This window comes from Syngnathus acus, chromosome 9, assembly GCF_901709675.1.
Source record: "Syngnathus acus chromosome 9, fSynAcu1.2, whole genome shotgun sequence".
Lineage (NCBI taxonomy): Eukaryota > Metazoa > Chordata > Actinopteri > Syngnathiformes > Syngnathidae > Syngnathus > Syngnathus acus.
This window is the reverse complement of record NC_051094.1, coordinates 294034-308841: the sequence shown is the minus strand read 5'-3', so window position 1 is coordinate 308841 and position 14808 is coordinate 294034. Positions and strand designations below refer to the sequence as shown.

The following is a 14808-nucleotide window of genomic DNA, read 5'->3' as shown; positions in this document are numbered from 1 at the left end:
TTCCATGCAAACAAATGTTTGTTACCGACAGACAGCATGCAGGACAAAAAGTGGGGCCGAGTCTTTTCCGTCTCACTTTCTTTTAGGATGGATGCAAGTAAGACATTTGAGCGCTTCAAGCTAGCGCCAAACTGCGGGTGATCACGCGGGAGGGAGGGAAATGTACTCACATGCGCTCATCTCATCTGATCGCACAATGGCTTTGTTTCTAAGGAAACTCAAAGCAAAGCTGCATGCGCGTTTCAGGCCGGCCGATCCTCCGCGGGACAGCGACTCCATGGAAACATCACATCCAAGTCTATTCAGTTGAAAATCAGGATCATGATGGTTATATATACATTTAATGCTATTGATTCATTGAAATGCATTTTGATGTATTTCATATTCTAAATTGGATAACAGCATGATTTAAACAAGTCCTTACACAATTAACGATCATAATAAATAGCTGAAAAAGAGGTTCTTAATCTCAATGGGACTTACCTGGTACAATAAAGGCTGGGTAAATAAATAAACAAACAAATAAATCAATAAATACGTACATGATATAAATAAGAAAAAAAAAAAAAAGATTACAAACAGAATTTCCGTAAACGAAGTATTAAATAATATTTTCTCAAAAACTAATTACATTTCACTAAATTTGTATTTCTAAACGGTATTATAATGTGATTGGGAAAATAGTAGGCCTACTGACCACAATAATAATAATAATGAGTAGGTCTATTGGAAAACGAGTTAGCAATTACCGAGCGAAAACATACTTGTGTACTCTACATAAATCAAGTTTGCTTATCTTGTGATTCGTTTGTTGTAAATAATAACATAAATAAACCACTGGGAACATTTTTAACTTTGACGTATACATCCTAAACTGCAGGCGCATCATGGCTTAATTTGAACCCATATTGGGTTATTTTCAACCAGCAGTATTGAGTGTGTCAACTGTTTCTTTAATTGGTCAAATATATGATTACATGAAGTAGTTTACGGACAAATTGGACTTTTTTTAAAATCTAAATAGGCTGGCTGATCAAAAACAAAAATCAAATGTGGCCCTTGAACACCATAGGTTTCCCCACGTGATTAGAATTTTCGATGTCAAATGTGAATTTGTTCTCGAATGTCAGTTGTGCGCTGGACCACAGGTGGCCAACTAACAGTTACTGTTCGTTACAAAACCTACTTGAGCTCATGCTCGGGTTTTCTCAAAGCACTTGTTCAATTGCTCGTGCACGCTGCGGGTGGGCACATATGGAAGTGGCAGGTGGCATCCACTCGCGCCTTTCAGCCCACTTAGCGCCACAGACCCGCGTTGCGAGGCGGCGCATTCCACTTCCATTGTTCAACCCTGATGACTTACAGTACGTACCTCACTCACCTCGTGGCATACCAGAAAAATGTGTGCAAAAAAACCAAACAAACAAAAAGTATCCACTCCAAAAAGAGATGTATACAATTAGGAATAAAAAGTAATGGGAACAATTCGAAATAACAAATGATATTATATATTGTTGAATGAGGTCAAATGCATTCTATTTTTAAAAGGTAATTATAAATAAGGGAAATAGAGTTCAATTTATAACCTAGAATTCTTGTTGCCTTTTCATGAGAGAAAAACAACAAATCGTGCAAACTTTGAACTGACATCAAAGTGGCCTTCAACTGATAGTTGCTGTTTTTCTTTAACTGCTGCGTCCATGTTACTAGTGGAAACCAAGACGCGGAGGGAAGGCAATCAGGAGAAGGCGCACTTCATTTAACACAAGAGAGAGACAGAGAGAGAGAAAAAGCACACACAAAAAAAAAAGCTGCCAATCACAGAGGAGAAGCAAGAGTTGTTTCCCGCTGCAGAGAGCGCCCAGGGGGGACTATTTAGTAGCTAGCGGCGTCCAGGAGAGAGCGAGAGAGAGAGAGAGAAAGAGCAGACAACACACTGCAGGTGCACAGACAGAGCCAGAGCCAGAGAAGACGAGTTTAGGAAACCTGGAGCCTGGCTGGCAGCCAGTGAAACACACACACACACATTCAAAAAGGTTTCGTCTACGCCGGCGTCTAGTGTGCATGTGCAAGATATGCAGCCGGATGTGGCAGGAAAGCGGAGGAGAAACGATCCTTTCCAGGTAACATCCTTCAAGTTTTGCTCCCGCTGTTTTTGGATTGACAGCTGTCACTTGCTGCGCGGCGACTTGTGACTTGTGACTGGTGAGCAGGCAGTGTCATGTTAGCTGGAGTTGCTTGTGCCAGCTCACAGCGCTCTGCTATGTGAACAGTTCACCCTTTGAGACAAGCTGAAACGACGCGCGCTCGCTCGGGATGCTCCCGCACGTCATCGAGGTTCACGCTTCACAAACGGCTTTTTTGGCGCTCTTTGTGAAACACCCTGAAATTCCACAAGGCGGCGCCAGAGTCATACATCTCGACTGTGAGACAAGTTGCCCACGTCTTGCTCAATTTGGCCTGGATTGTGAGTTGAAGTTTCAGTCTTCACCAGAGATAACGTTTTCTTGTTTTGTTAGTAGCAACCTCAGTCGTTAGAACAGAACAGAACAGGATATGGCTCTACATCAACCTGTAATGTCGTTTTGAATGTGACCTCAACAGGTGAGGCATTATTGTCCGTTCCTCTTCTTCTGTGGACGGTCGTGAGGCAGTGTCTTGTTAGCTGGTTTGTTGCTGCGTGCCAGCTTACCTGCTACTGCCCAACGACTGTCCATGCAACCTGCAAACACACGAGACTGCAATTAGTGCCGGTTTTGTTGTAACCATAGCAACAAGCTTTTGACTCAAGCTCATCCAATTGCTTTAGATTGTTGTGTGCAATTGTGTGAATGTGCAAGTGGCAGTGTGTGCCGTCCATTTGCTAACTTATTGACATGACTTGGCCGTAGCAGACAGTTTGCATGAAAATACTTCTGATTCTGCAGGTTGAAGCATTCAGAGTGCAAAATGAGATTTTCAGATGTTGATGCAAATAGCTTACCTGAGAAATGACCTTACACAATTCAGCCGATGACGCTAAAACCAAACAGCTATGAATTCTCGTCGGTGTATACCATATCGACATCAGTAACGCTACACAGATAGTGTTCCACCGATGTAGAATTTAATTTGGATTAAAAAAAAAAAAAACGTTCAATTGAGCTGTTTCAAGGAAGAGCACAGGACATCCATCAGTAAATGTAACACTTGAGTGGCTGAACAGCCATCAGTGGTCGAGGAAAACTCACGATTGACTTTTTTTCCCCATCCAATCCACTGGCCGCGCACACAACAAAGCCGTGCATCCTTTCTAGCCGTACATTGCTTCTACTGTCTAAAAGTTTGGAGTTATGGTCCAACCACACTCAATGTAGTTCAGTCCTGCCGGTCCTGGTCGTCACGGCGCACGACAGGTTCAGGCTGCGCGTCCGTCCAATCAACACCTCGGAGTATACGGCGCCGTCATAGCTCGGCACGCTTTTTCACGATAATCTCCCGCACAAGCGTGGCCACTTCTTGGCGAACACTCTCCATGGGCTCGTCTGCTCGCCAGAAGCGCACCACTTTGCCCTCGGGATTCACGAGAAACTTCCAAAAGTTCCATTTGGGAATTTTCTGCACAGAATCTGAAAAACGAAGATATATTTGACAAGATTTAAAAAAAAAAAAAAAAAAAAGACTGTACACAAAGAACAAAACAGAGGGTGCTCTTTTTACGATGTTCCCGATATACGGGTGCCAAGTGAAGTGATTTGCTTCATTCCCTATGCTGAAGTAACTCAATTTCTGTCTATTTGTGTAGTTACTGCGTGCCAACTGTTTGCACTGAATTGTTTGATAGTCGTGGACTTAATGCATCCATCCGTAAAGGTGGCGTCGCATTCAGGGACACTCGGAAATCATAGCTTTCGCCGCCGACTACAGTAGAACGCTTTTTTCTTTTTTCGGAACCAGACAGCGACTGCATACACGAACCAAACATTCCCTTGCTTGACGTGGTGCGTTCAGGTACTCGTACCTGTGAGGAATTTGAAGGCCGGTTCTGCCTCGGAGCCCATCATTTTGATCTTGCCGAAGAATGGGAAAGTTACGCCGTAGGTGGACTTAGCGAACGCTTCGATAGAACTGCTAGTTCCCGTCTCGGTGTCGCCGAACTGTCCGCAAGGGAAGGCCAGGACGTTGAAGTGAGACGTGCCCAGCTCCTTGTGGAGCTCCTGGAGGGACTCGTAAGCCTCCTCCGTCTGCTCGCTGTGGCTAGCCACGTTGACAACCAGGGAAGCCTGCATTGAGGGAAGAGTTGAAGAGCTTTCTCACCCAAAATAAAACAAAGAAAATAGCAGCACATTGAGCACGGCTTTGAACCAACGGAACGAAAAACCTCGCTTGGGCTTGTCCTCAATCCAGTTGATGATGTGGACTTACTTTCCCTCGGTACTTCTCCAGAGAGACCGCCCTCCCTTTGGCGTCTTTCACCTCAAAAGAATAAAAGTCCACCGGCTTTCGGGGCTTCAGCGGCTGCAGCAGGAACAAGCAACCCACGCCGACCGTCATGCTCAACAGAACCGTCAACTTCCTAATTTTGGGCCCGGAGGACTTGACGGGGTAGCCCCCTAAGGCCTCCATCTTGGAGGAGGGATGAAGGAAACCGTCTAGGGCTGGAGGAGGGAGCCGCTGGAAATACCGCAACAATCGTTAAGATCGCTTCAAAATAAGAGCGAAAGTACTTCACTTAAATAACCTACTAGACATGTCTTTCCACAAAGATAAATTGGCATCACTAACTTGATCTATTTTTATAACCGTTTTTGTAGAGTGAACCCGACGCGCATGTGACGTCATACAAGCGCTTTCGGACGTGGCTCATCCACAGATGCAGTCGCGGGAGTCCCACTGCGAGTACGCCCTTGACCGCAGGGCGGCGCTCTAGGCATAGATTCAAGTTAGACGGAGTTTGTCAGAGACTGGATGGAGTTAGATTCTCCCTCGAGGCATCAGGACACAGCCCCGACCGAGAGCGCAAGGTAATCGTAGCAAAGTGTGGATTTGGTGTCGTCATGAAAGGAAAAATCAAATAAAAACAGACATATTTTGGAATTAGCGTCAAGACAGACTGTATGCATCAGCACCAAAGACAGGATGCATCATCCCAAACTCCAAAAGATATTCAGTCATGTTTAATGCGCCAGAACAGGTTTGTTCCGAGAGCATGCAAAGAAAGAAAGAAAAAAAAAAACACACCACCACCTGAGGGCAAGAATAAGGGTGTATCTTTATGATTTCTTTTCAGAAATGGATTTGGACTGTACAAAAAAGGTGGAGACGCACAATCGAGTGGTAAACAGGCCTTTTACTCTGCATAGAAGTGATGATGGATTGGGTAAAAAAACTACATACATATACGTATGTATGTAGTTTTTGGTAAGTAAATAAAGAAATAAAGATCCCCCAGTCTGCTTCTTTTTAGAAAAAACAATGATTCATTTTCCACCAGTTGCTGATGGGTGTACTATGTAGTAAAGATCTTCTTCAATGCACAGCTGAATCAGCAGTGCGATGTGTACGTACGCGTATTGACTCACCAGTTGTGGGACAGAGGCAGAATGTGAGGACGCTGCCGTCGCACCAGTCCGTGGTGCGAGGTCTTTCCTGGAAACAGCAACTTCTCAGCAGATGACGACTTAGCGTAACCGTGGTCGGAAGCCCACCAGCGGTTTACCCACAAGGCTTTTTTGTCACTTCAGCACGTATGTACAGAGCTGCATGGCATTCTTGTTTAGCACCTACAGAAAGGAATCATTCGTCATAGATATGTTGATGATACTCTTGTCAGTGGCTCTATGCTGGGACACATACATCACCACGACTGGCGAGCTCCGTCTCCTCTGGTGGGCCTTTGCAGACGGCCTCCTCAATATTTGGGACGGCACGGGCTCCGACGGACCGCTGGCCGCAATGAAGCAGCCGAGCGCTGTCAAGGTGTCGATCACATTTCATCTCGTAGCCTTTTGTGTATGGATGTGTTCAGGCAATGAGATGGTGTCCGTGGAAGAGGAATGCCATTGCTACAGGTGGAGGATGGAAAGACGGGAAGCTTCGAATTTGGGACACGGAGTCGGTCGGCCTCTTGCGTCAGTTGGGCCGACACCGACTCACGGGTGCGCCGACGCTCTGAAAGTCACACAAGCTCTGCCACCGATTCAGCTTTTCCTCTTGTGACCACCACCACCACCACCACCCTGCCTGCCTGCCTGCCTGCCTGCCTGCCTGCCTGCCTGCCTGCCTGCCTGCCTGCCTGCCTGCCTGCCTGCCTGCCTGCCTGCCTGCCTGCCTGCCTGCCTGCCTGCCTGCCTGCCTGCCTGCCTGCCTGCCTGCAGATCTGCTCTCTTGACTGGGCGGAGGCCACCAGACACCTGGTGAGCGGGCACGGCCGTCCCCATCATAGCGCCATTTGTTGGGACTGGAAGTTCCCGTTCCTCAGGCCCATTTTGAACCTGACAGGTAGAAGAGCAATTTGATCTCGGCTTTTATTTCCCATAGCTCTTGTCCTCCTCCTATCTCACCTTCAGACAATTTGGAGCAGTGGTTCTCAAAGTCATTCTCATAAATGACATTGACTACTCATGTAAGATAGGCCTGGTGTGAACATGAAGAATGTGCTGAAATCAAAATAAGAATAATACCATAGTTCTATAGGAAGGTATTAAAAGCTGAATAAATCCCAACAGCTCTGGATCAATTGCACATGAATTGTTCTTAAAAGTTCTAAAAAAAGAACGTTCCAATTGTCATTGGGTGATCGTTTGACTGACCACTAGGTGGTGCTTGTGTGCCACAAGTGTCCAGCGGTGGTGAGTAATACCGCTACTTCTTTGAAAAATCTGCTGCTGACATTTTCACGTTGACTGTTCACAACATTGTCAAGGTCTCTGCAAATGCTCGATATGAGGTCAAATGTTTCACATGACGTTATCTCGATCGCTATGCTAGCGATCCTACAAGATATTTTGATCATGACATATTTGAAACCTTTTTGAAAGCCACCTTGGGTTGGCCTTTTTGATGTGCAGCAACTTGTTGTGGTTGTGGTTGTGGTTGTTGCTTTTTTCAGGTTGTCAGGGTCGGGTGTCGCACGTGGCCTCAAACCGTGACACCAAGCAGCTCTTGACCGTGGGAGCGGATCAGTGCCTTCACATGTGGAACGTGTCATTTCCCAGAGCTCAACGTTGTTAAGATTTCTTGCATTTCGGTCACCTTTGCAGACGACGCTACAAAATGCAAACTTCCCGATAACGCTTGTGCTCCGCCCACCACAATGTCTCGGTGACAAATATAGCTTCATTGCATCTTCTATTTTCACAATATCTGAAATCATATCCATATACTTTTGATATCGTTACTTGCAATCTCTATCTTTGTTATTGAGCCACTCTTATGTTTGCCGAACGTTTGTTGAAATGTCTCAATGCGAGCGAGCTATGTCTCATTTATGTATAGGCCACAAAACCACACGAGTAAGACAAGAGCAAGAAGACACACAGCATTTACAAAGAAGAAATAAAGACTTGTTCTTGGCCCGCTCTCTTAATTTCTTCTGCATTACCTGCCAATGAAATCAAAATGTAAATAAATGCCGGACGGCTTTTTGTTAACTGAGTCAGTCAGACTTTCATTGGCGCTCATGACTGATGAGGCACTCACTCCCTTCTCTAGTGTCTGTCTGTCTGTCTGTCTGATGGAAAATGATGAAGCCCAAATTGGGAGATGAGCCTCTCTTTGTATTTTGAATTCTGCACCGTGTCGTCTTTTGCTGTGTTTTCCGACAAATGATCTATTTTACAAAACACAACATGTTGCTGGAGAATTATATTATCATCATTATTATTGTTCTGGTTACTAGTGGACTTCAGTCGTGACATTTGTCTGTGTACTTCATCGGGTCTTTTGGAGCATCTTTCCATGGAGCCATGGGTACATACTTTATGTTTCAATGAGAGTCAAAATGGAATTTCAGAAAAGATCTGCTTCAATCAATTGTGCAATGTGAAAAACAGGAGAATATTTAACATGACTCTGATTTCTTTCTTTTCCAGCCCTAACGACATGTCCCAGCATCGCTACTCATCAATTGTGCAAGATTTGCTTGCTTTTTCTCGTTTCATTTCTCGCACACACCGACCGCACAGGCCTTCTTGAGAAGTACCACAAAGCAACGTGAGGGATGTGGCCGGCCGTTTTGCTGACTCATCTTTTTGCATCCCGCAAAAGAATAAGAAGTGCGAACCAAGGTGGGCTTAACACAGAAGACAAAATGTTCTCGGTCGGCTTCCTGTCTACCGTGGCTCTTCTCTGGGTCACGCCGAGTGAGTAAAAGCCATTGCAAAGCATTACGCAAAGCTGATTCTGATGACATTTTTCATTTGACAGGCCGTGCAGCAGAGATCATCGGTGGGAAAGGAGTGAAGCCCCACTCGCTGCCTTACATGGCGCTGCTGGCGAGACCAAAACCCTACTGTGGGGGTGTTCTCATCCATCCGCAATGGGTTCTCACCGCTGCCCATTGTAATGAGTAAGATATGCATTTATACTCCTGACATACAATTTTGTATTTAGATATATTTTTGCACATGTATATAGATCGATCGATCGATCAATCAATATATATATATATATATATATATATATATATATATATATATATATATATATATATATATATATATATATATGTATATATATACATATATATATATATATATATACATATATATATATATATATATGTATATGACCTTCATGTTCCACTTGCTCGCCTGCTATGTTTGCAGAACAAAGAGCGTGTGGCTGGGTGTACACGCCATCGACAAAAGTGAGACGGCATCTCGGCAAATAAGAAACGTCCAAATCGAAGTTCCTCATCCCCGCTATGATCGCCAGACAAAGGTCAATGACCTCATGCTGCTCAAGGTGAGGTGCATTCCAACACACTTTCTCTTTCAATTGGGATGATAATGGTCAAAGAAAGCATGCCGCCGCCCCCGCTTTGCTTTTTTTCAACTCTTCCAATTCCAGCTGGATAAACCTGTGAAGAAGACCAAGACGGTGAGGAGTTTCAAGGTGCCCAAGAAGGCCAAAGACCCCAAGGCCGGCAGTCGCTGCACGGTGGCCGGTTGGGGCAGCGTGAGCGACAAGACCGAGCGCATGTCCAACGTCCTCATGTCCGCGGCCGTGACCGTGATCGACAGAAGAACGTGCAACTCTGCCGAGTATTACAACGGAAGGCCGGTCATCACGGGGGGCATGATATGCGCCGGCTCCAAGGGTCAAAAGGTGGCCGACACCTGCAAGGTAAGTGCCCTTCCTTCTTGTACCCCTTGTTAGTTTGTCAAGTAAAAGTCAAGTCTCACGCAACGCAATGTTTCCAGGGAGACTCGGGAGGTCCGCTGGTGTGCAAAGGAGACCTGGTAGGGATTACGTCGTTCGGACCCAAGACGTGCGGCCTCTTGAAGCGACCCGGAGTCTACGGCTTTCTCTCTGCCGAGCACCTAAAATGGATCGCACAAAGCATAGGTGGAAATGAAATCCAACATCCCTGAGCGTTTCAATAAAAATGACAAGACACACATTTGCAATGCATTTCTTGGTATTTGTGCGCAACAGCTTGCATATACGTATGTGCACCTTATGAAAGAGGTTCCAAGCTCGCTCTTGTCTTCTCCAAGGGCTTTGAACCTCTCTCATCGTTTGAAAACCTCGTTCACGTTTGAACGAGAGAGAAAAATGTCGGAGCGCTCGGCTTCCTTCCATCAAAAAAAGCTGAATGAGCGATCCACACCCTGCCTGCCTGGAAATTCCAGGTGTCCTTTGTTTGAACTCGTAATGAAAGGTCTCGGAGTGACCGCCCGGCCCTAGCGGCGGGTGTGTGTGTGTGTGTGTTTACCCGGTCGCCGTGGTGATAAATACAAAAACACACCCACATAGAGCTAGCTATTTTCTCAAGTGCATCAAAGGAAGTTGGAGGTCCGCCTGCCTATGCCGCGGGGGGGGGGGGATCCCGCACTCACTCACCGACGCATTGATTTGTATCTCCCCATCAAAAATGCGCCATTACCATTTCGTTGGATGTGACTCATTGCCACAGGATCTGTATGACGCAGCGGCTTTTCTCTTTCCATTTCACTCTTATATAGAGCGCCTTATCAGTCGGATCTGTCAGATCGTTTGATTGCTATCGGAATCCATTCAGTAGACACATTTTCAAAATCGAAATTGTCCACTTCAAATTGTTTCTTCGCACACAACATTCTGAAAATGTGTTATTGTCCCTATCTATAATGTGTCGCTCCGGTGTTGAAAGAAAGACAAAAAGTCAGACCCAAGTAGCACGGCGGACGCTTTATTGTGGTTTAAATGTCATTTTGAGATGACAACAGTTATCACAAGAGCAGTACAATCAATAAATAAATAAAGAAACAAACAATTCAGTCAACAGACAGGACTGAATGCTCAACATCCCCACATACAGACATTTGTGTCATAATAATAATAATAATAATAAACACGCATACAGATAAATAATCACAGCAAATAAATTAAACGCAAACAAATAGTGGACAGTTGACATTGCATCGAATGAAGCATTTATTCAATCTTCTGCATCTGCTCGTCTGTGATGCGACTGTGGACAGACAAGAGAAATGGAGCATTCATTTGACTTGATGAGACGCGCTCTCGTTTACCACACATTTGTCATTTCCTGTGAAAAATTGCTGCGCGCACGTTTCCCAATTGACCTCTTCTTGGCTGGCTCTCTGGCTTTCTCACACCACCACGTCGCTGGCGGGTTTGTGCAGCTTCTGCTGCTCCGACCAGCTGCCCAGGTAGGACGCCAGGAAGTTTTTATGCCACCTGTAACTACACAAAGGTGTTAGTTAAACGTGAGAGAGAGCTGCTGTGTTCCATGCATTCATTGGTTATATCTTTTCTTATCAAACTTTCTTTCATTTTAACTTGAAATCGGAGGGAGACACCTTATAAGCGCGTCAGGGTTTCTAGTCTTCCTTGCGCATGACTATTTTCTTTAAAAAAAAAATGTCTTCATTTGACATTTGTGTTATTATGTGTGTGCTAAAAAAAATTGGGTGAAACCAATAAATCACCTTGCAATGATCACTTTTTTTATCATCAATGTGGACTTTGGTCCTGCTTTGAAGCTACGTATTTAGTTACATATTGATAAGAGGATTGCAGGTGAGTTGTCACGCTATCCGGCTTAGCTCTATCTGCAGCTGTAACATGAGCTCCTTCCTGTGATGACAGCCGCCCCCGCCTGCCTGCCTGCCAAATGAAGGTGCGCTGGCTGGCTGGCTGGCTGGCTGGCTGGCTGGCTGGCTGGCTGGCTGGCTGGCTGGCTGGCTGGCTGGCTGGCTGGCTGGCTGGCTGGCTGGCTGGCTGGCTGGCTGGCTGGCTGGCTGGCTGGCTGGCTGGCTGGCTGGCTGGCTGGCTGGCTGGCTGGATGGCTGGATGGATGGCTGGATGGATGGATGGCTGGCTGGGATGTGTTGTGTGCTTTCTGATGTGTCAGCATATTTAGACGGCAACTCACAGGATGTAGGTGCCCGTTTTAATGGTTTGGCTTGGCTTTTTTTTTTTTTTAATTGTTTTTATCTGATGTAATCTACACACAATCACGACAGGCGAGTCACCTTACATTGCTTCATTTTGGCTTTGAAACAATTCGCAGCAGTTTGATTGAGTGGACGGACGGGTGGCTTGCTGCTGTGGTTTACTCACTGCGCGCAGGCCATGAGCAGGACGGCGGCGCAGCTGATTAAAGACAGAACCACGGCCGTGACGACTAAGGCCATCTGGAGCCACTCCATGTCGCTGCTGCGCTCCAACTTGGTCCTGAGGATTCCCAAGGTTTGGATCCCACAGCGCTCGCCGTCGTAGCCCTTCATGCAGCTGCAAAAAGGCTCCAAACGGTTAAGGTGGCTGATACGATTCAAATCCCAGTGGAGTTGTTTTCCAACCCGTTTGCTGGGTAGCGTTGGCTTTTGAGCTTGCTTGCTCACTTGAACCCAGAGTTGGGTTCATTATCTGAACCCAACAAATTGGGGTGAAAGTTGGATTTGACTGCATTTTACGCCTTTCTGCAGTACTTAGGCATCTTCAAGTATCTGTCACTTCCAACGGTATGGCTGAATGCGAGTCACTCACATGCACACGGGCTCCTGCAGGCCCTCCATGCGCTGGCAGTAGCCATGGATGCAGTAGTCCAGGTGGGTGGAGTTGCAGGGGTCCTCGGTGGTCTCCATGGCGGAGGTGCGGCCTTGAGTGGAGAAAGAGTGCTCGGGGTTGAGCGCAGTGGTGCTCCTGCTCTTCTGCTTGTTCTTCTTCTTGCCTTTGCCCTTTCTCTTCTTCTTGTCATCAACTGGAAGAAAGTCATTTTGTTGTCTAAGCAACAAATCTCGTCTTCTGTTAAGACTGCACTTTTCATCAGACAGACAGACAGACTTACCCGCTGCCAGTTCCTCATAGTCGCCGTCGGCATCGCCTTGTAGAACCCGGAGGACCTCCCCTGAGGCCGAGCCCACGGTTCCGCTGCTGAGCTCACCCGAGGACGACGCCTCAGATGCCCGAGTGGCCAGAACACTGAAAAGTACTGAAAATGCAACAAAGAGTACTTTAACAGTACATCCGAGAATGTGTAGCACAATCCTGACATTGTTCTATGCATAAGATTTGTACGATTTTTTCTTCTTCTTTTTATTTGAGATGTTTTATTTTTATTTATCCGATACGATTTCTTCTGATTTTAAGCTTTTATTTATTTGATTTGTTCATTTCTTGTCATCTTCCGTGTCACATATTCTGACCTATATTCGAGAAGAGGAGCAGATCAATTGTTAAAAAGCACACGATCGTAATCATCAGGTTCTTTCTCTCTCATGTGATATATATATATACTATATATACATATTGTGTCACATGTGGTCTGCGTGAGCCAATTGGCCTTTCAATCCCGGCCGGCGCTATCCCAAGTGCAAAACTCCTTCTTTGCGCAAGACGAGTCCTTGCCTGAATAGACATTCCTCATTTTCACTCTTTGGCCCGCTTTCCTGATTCCTTGCGCCAACACGAATGGGAAGTCGACTTACCCAAGCAGAGGAGGCAGGTGAGGACGAAGGTGTTCATATCCTAGGACAAAGAGTGTGCGCCGCCGGCAAGTTTGCTAGTCCGACAAGTGTGAGAGAAGGAGATTGTGCGGTGCGGTGCGGTGCTGTGCTGGCTTAACTTCTGCTGGGATTGTGCATGGCGCGCGCGCGGCCTTTATAGACGTAGCCTTGCCTTCCCTTTGTGTGTGTGTGTGTGTGTGTGTGTGTGTGTAATGATTAACAAGCCCCGCCGGGGGCAACAAACACATTTTGCATCCCCAAACCTCAAAAAGCAGCAATAAGGAATGCTAAGCAGTTTATATCCCATTTATTTATTCCGTCGGACCTCTCCTGGCCATTATGGCTGGCAACGTTTTGGCCTTCCCACCTTAATTGTTATGACTTCCTCTTTCCTTATATGGTCACGGAACAACACTTTGTCGGTGGCCATTGGTTTGTCATTCAAATTTGGCAAAAGCTGCCTTCTCTGTGGTGTGTCAAATTGACAAGATCTTTCTGTTTTACAAGGACACTGCGTTTAAATATAGCAAAATAAAAAAGTATTCCATTCAAATGTATCACGCACATGTCATTAAAACCAAGATATTGTAATTGCGTATGTGCATGTTACTATTTGTGTACATTCTGGGGGCGGGTCGTGGAAGGTCAGGGTTGTTGTGTCTACGCATCGTCTGTGTCTCCTCGGAATCCTCCCGTGTGGAATGCTGGGAGTTCTCGGCGTGTTTTGTTTTCTCACCCCGACGAGGTTGTCGTGTCACGGCGTCGGATGAACTTCACGATATGAGTGTGTCCGGAAGGTAGGTAGGTAGGTCTCCCACAAAGCCTGGAGGGAAGTTGCCGCCCTCACTCACTCACTCACTCACTCACTCACTCACTCACTCACTCACTCACTCACTCACTCACTCACTCACTCACTCACTCACTCACTCACTCACTCACTCACTCACTCACTCACTCACTCACTCACTCACGCACTCACTCACGCACGCACGCAGGCAGGCTCACACTGAATATCAAGGCAAAATATAAAAATAGCTGTCATCTCTCAGCACAATGGAATGGCAGCTTCTGTGTCATTAGGAATCATACAGCGGAATTTCGGTTTCTTTGTGTGTCTTGACATATGAAGGATTGACAATAAAGCTGACTTAGACTTTGACTTTGACAAACACAATCATGACATGGACTCTGGTGTCCTTTCGGTGGACAGAAATATTCCAATTTAGAATCATCTAGAAAAGAAAGGAACACCCTCATGACCCAAAGCATACCACATCAGATTTGATCATAGAAGACCATAGCGACTAACTTCATTGATAACGTATATAGGCCTGCCTGTGAGCATTGTCACATTGGTGTTTGAGAAATAGCCATTAAACATGCAAAATCCACTTATGTTTTGATCCATCTCCGGGGGCAGCCATTTTGTCACTTGCAGTCGGTCGATTGAAAATGACATCATAGTTGCCTTAGGTGACAACCAATCAGGGCTTAGCTTCAAAAAAAAACAAAAAAAAAACATTGGTGAGCACAAACATGATCCCAATACTTACTTCCGCCAAACCGTACGTGTCAACATCACTTATTCCAAAACGTGCATCGGCTACACGTGTGCGCTTTTTAAAGTGTGTCACAATATATGCAAAGTAAG

General features: G+C 45.8%; 3 protein-coding genes and 1 long non-coding RNA gene across 8 annotated transcripts; 2 read left to right on the top strand and 2 right to left on the bottom strand.

Annotated features, from left to right (window-relative positions):
• Nucleotides 1-1809: 1809 nt before the first annotated feature.
• Nucleotides 1810-5378, top strand: LOC119126718. The gene is made up of 2 exons (XR_005098691.1): nt 1810-2123; nt 4794-5378. It is a non-coding gene; the product is annotated as an uncharacterized LOC119126718 (long non-coding RNA).
• On the bottom strand, nt 3088-4642 carry gpx8 (glutathione peroxidase 8 (putative)). The gene is made up of 3 exons (XM_037258042.1): nt 4405-4642; nt 4001-4262; nt 3088-3608 (listed from the first exon to the last, which is right to left on the bottom strand). Exons 1-3 carry the CDS (start codon nt 4603-4605, stop codon nt 3445-3447), a joined length of 627 nt encoding a protein of 208 aa, XP_037113937.1. The 5' UTR covers nt 4606-4642; the 3' UTR covers nt 3088-3444.
• A 2815-nt stretch (nt 5379-8193) lies between the features above and the next one.
• LOC119126698 (granzyme A-like) lies at nt 8194-9615 on the top strand. The gene is made up of 5 exons (XM_037258025.1): nt 8194-8342; nt 8407-8548; nt 8808-8946; nt 9052-9327; nt 9405-9615. Exons 1-5 carry the CDS (start codon nt 8201-8203, stop codon nt 9573-9575), a joined length of 870 nt encoding a protein of 289 aa, XP_037113920.1. The 5' UTR covers nt 8194-8200; the 3' UTR covers nt 9576-9615.
• A 740-nt stretch (nt 9616-10355) lies between these two features.
• On the bottom strand, nt 10356-14002 carry areg (amphiregulin). Of its 5 annotated transcripts, none has more exons than XM_037258037.1 (6): nt 13140-14002; nt 12500-12643; nt 12199-12412; nt 11773-11943; nt 10773-10893; nt 10356-10657 (listed from the first exon to the last, which is right to left on the bottom strand). In XM_037258037.1, exons 1-5 carry the CDS (start codon nt 13174-13176, stop codon nt 10800-10802), a joined length of 660 nt encoding a protein of 219 aa, XP_037113932.1. In that variant the 5' UTR covers nt 13177-14002; the 3' UTR covers nt 10356-10657; nt 10773-10799. The 5 variants fall into 5 exon arrangements, with proteins under 5 accessions (XP_037113932.1, XP_037113931.1, XP_037113934.1 ...); XM_037258036.1 differs by having other exon boundaries at nt 10356-10646; XM_037258039.1 differs by having other exon boundaries at nt 10356-10646; nt 10773-10887.
• Nucleotides 14003-14808: the final 806 nt, after the last annotated feature.

Excerpts from the sequence above, each read along its gene's own strand:
- gpx8 (XM_037258042.1), bottom strand. The coding sequence starts at position 4,605 with ATGGAGGCCTTAGGGGGCTACCCCGTCAAGTCCTCCGGGCCCAAAATT. Across the intron at positions 4,263-4,404 it reads TGGAGAAGTACCGAGGGAAA|GCTTCCCTGGTTGTCAACGT; the intron begins GTAAGTCCACAT and ends CCCTCAATGCAG. Across the intron at positions 3,609-4,000 it reads GGCCTTCAAATTCCTCACAG|ATTCTGTGCAGAAAATTCCC; the intron begins GTACGAGTACCT and ends TTCGTTTTTCAG.
- LOC119126698 (XM_037258025.1), top strand. The coding sequence starts at position 8,201 with ATGTGGCCGGCCGTTTTGCTGACTCATCTTTTTGCATCCCGCAAAAGA. Across the intron at positions 8,947-9,051 it reads ATGACCTCATGCTGCTCAAG|CTGGATAAACCTGTGAAGAA; the intron begins GTGAGGTGCATT and ends TTCCAATTCCAG. Across the intron at positions 9,328-9,404 it reads AGGTGGCCGACACCTGCAAG|GGAGACTCGGGAGGTCCGCT; the intron begins GTAAGTGCCCTT and ends CAATGTTTCCAG.
- areg (XM_037258035.1), bottom strand. The coding sequence starts at position 13,176 with ATGAACACCTTCGTCCTCACCTGCCTCCTCTGCTTGG. Across the intron at positions 12,644-13,139 it reads CACCTGCCTCCTCTGCTTGG|TACTTTTCAGTGTTCTGGCC; the intron begins GTAAGTCGACTT and ends TTGCATTTTCAG. Across the intron at positions 10,894-11,772 it reads CTGCTCATGGCCTGCGCGCA|TTACAGGTGGCATAAAAACT; the intron begins GTGAGTAAACCA and ends ACCTTTGTGTAG.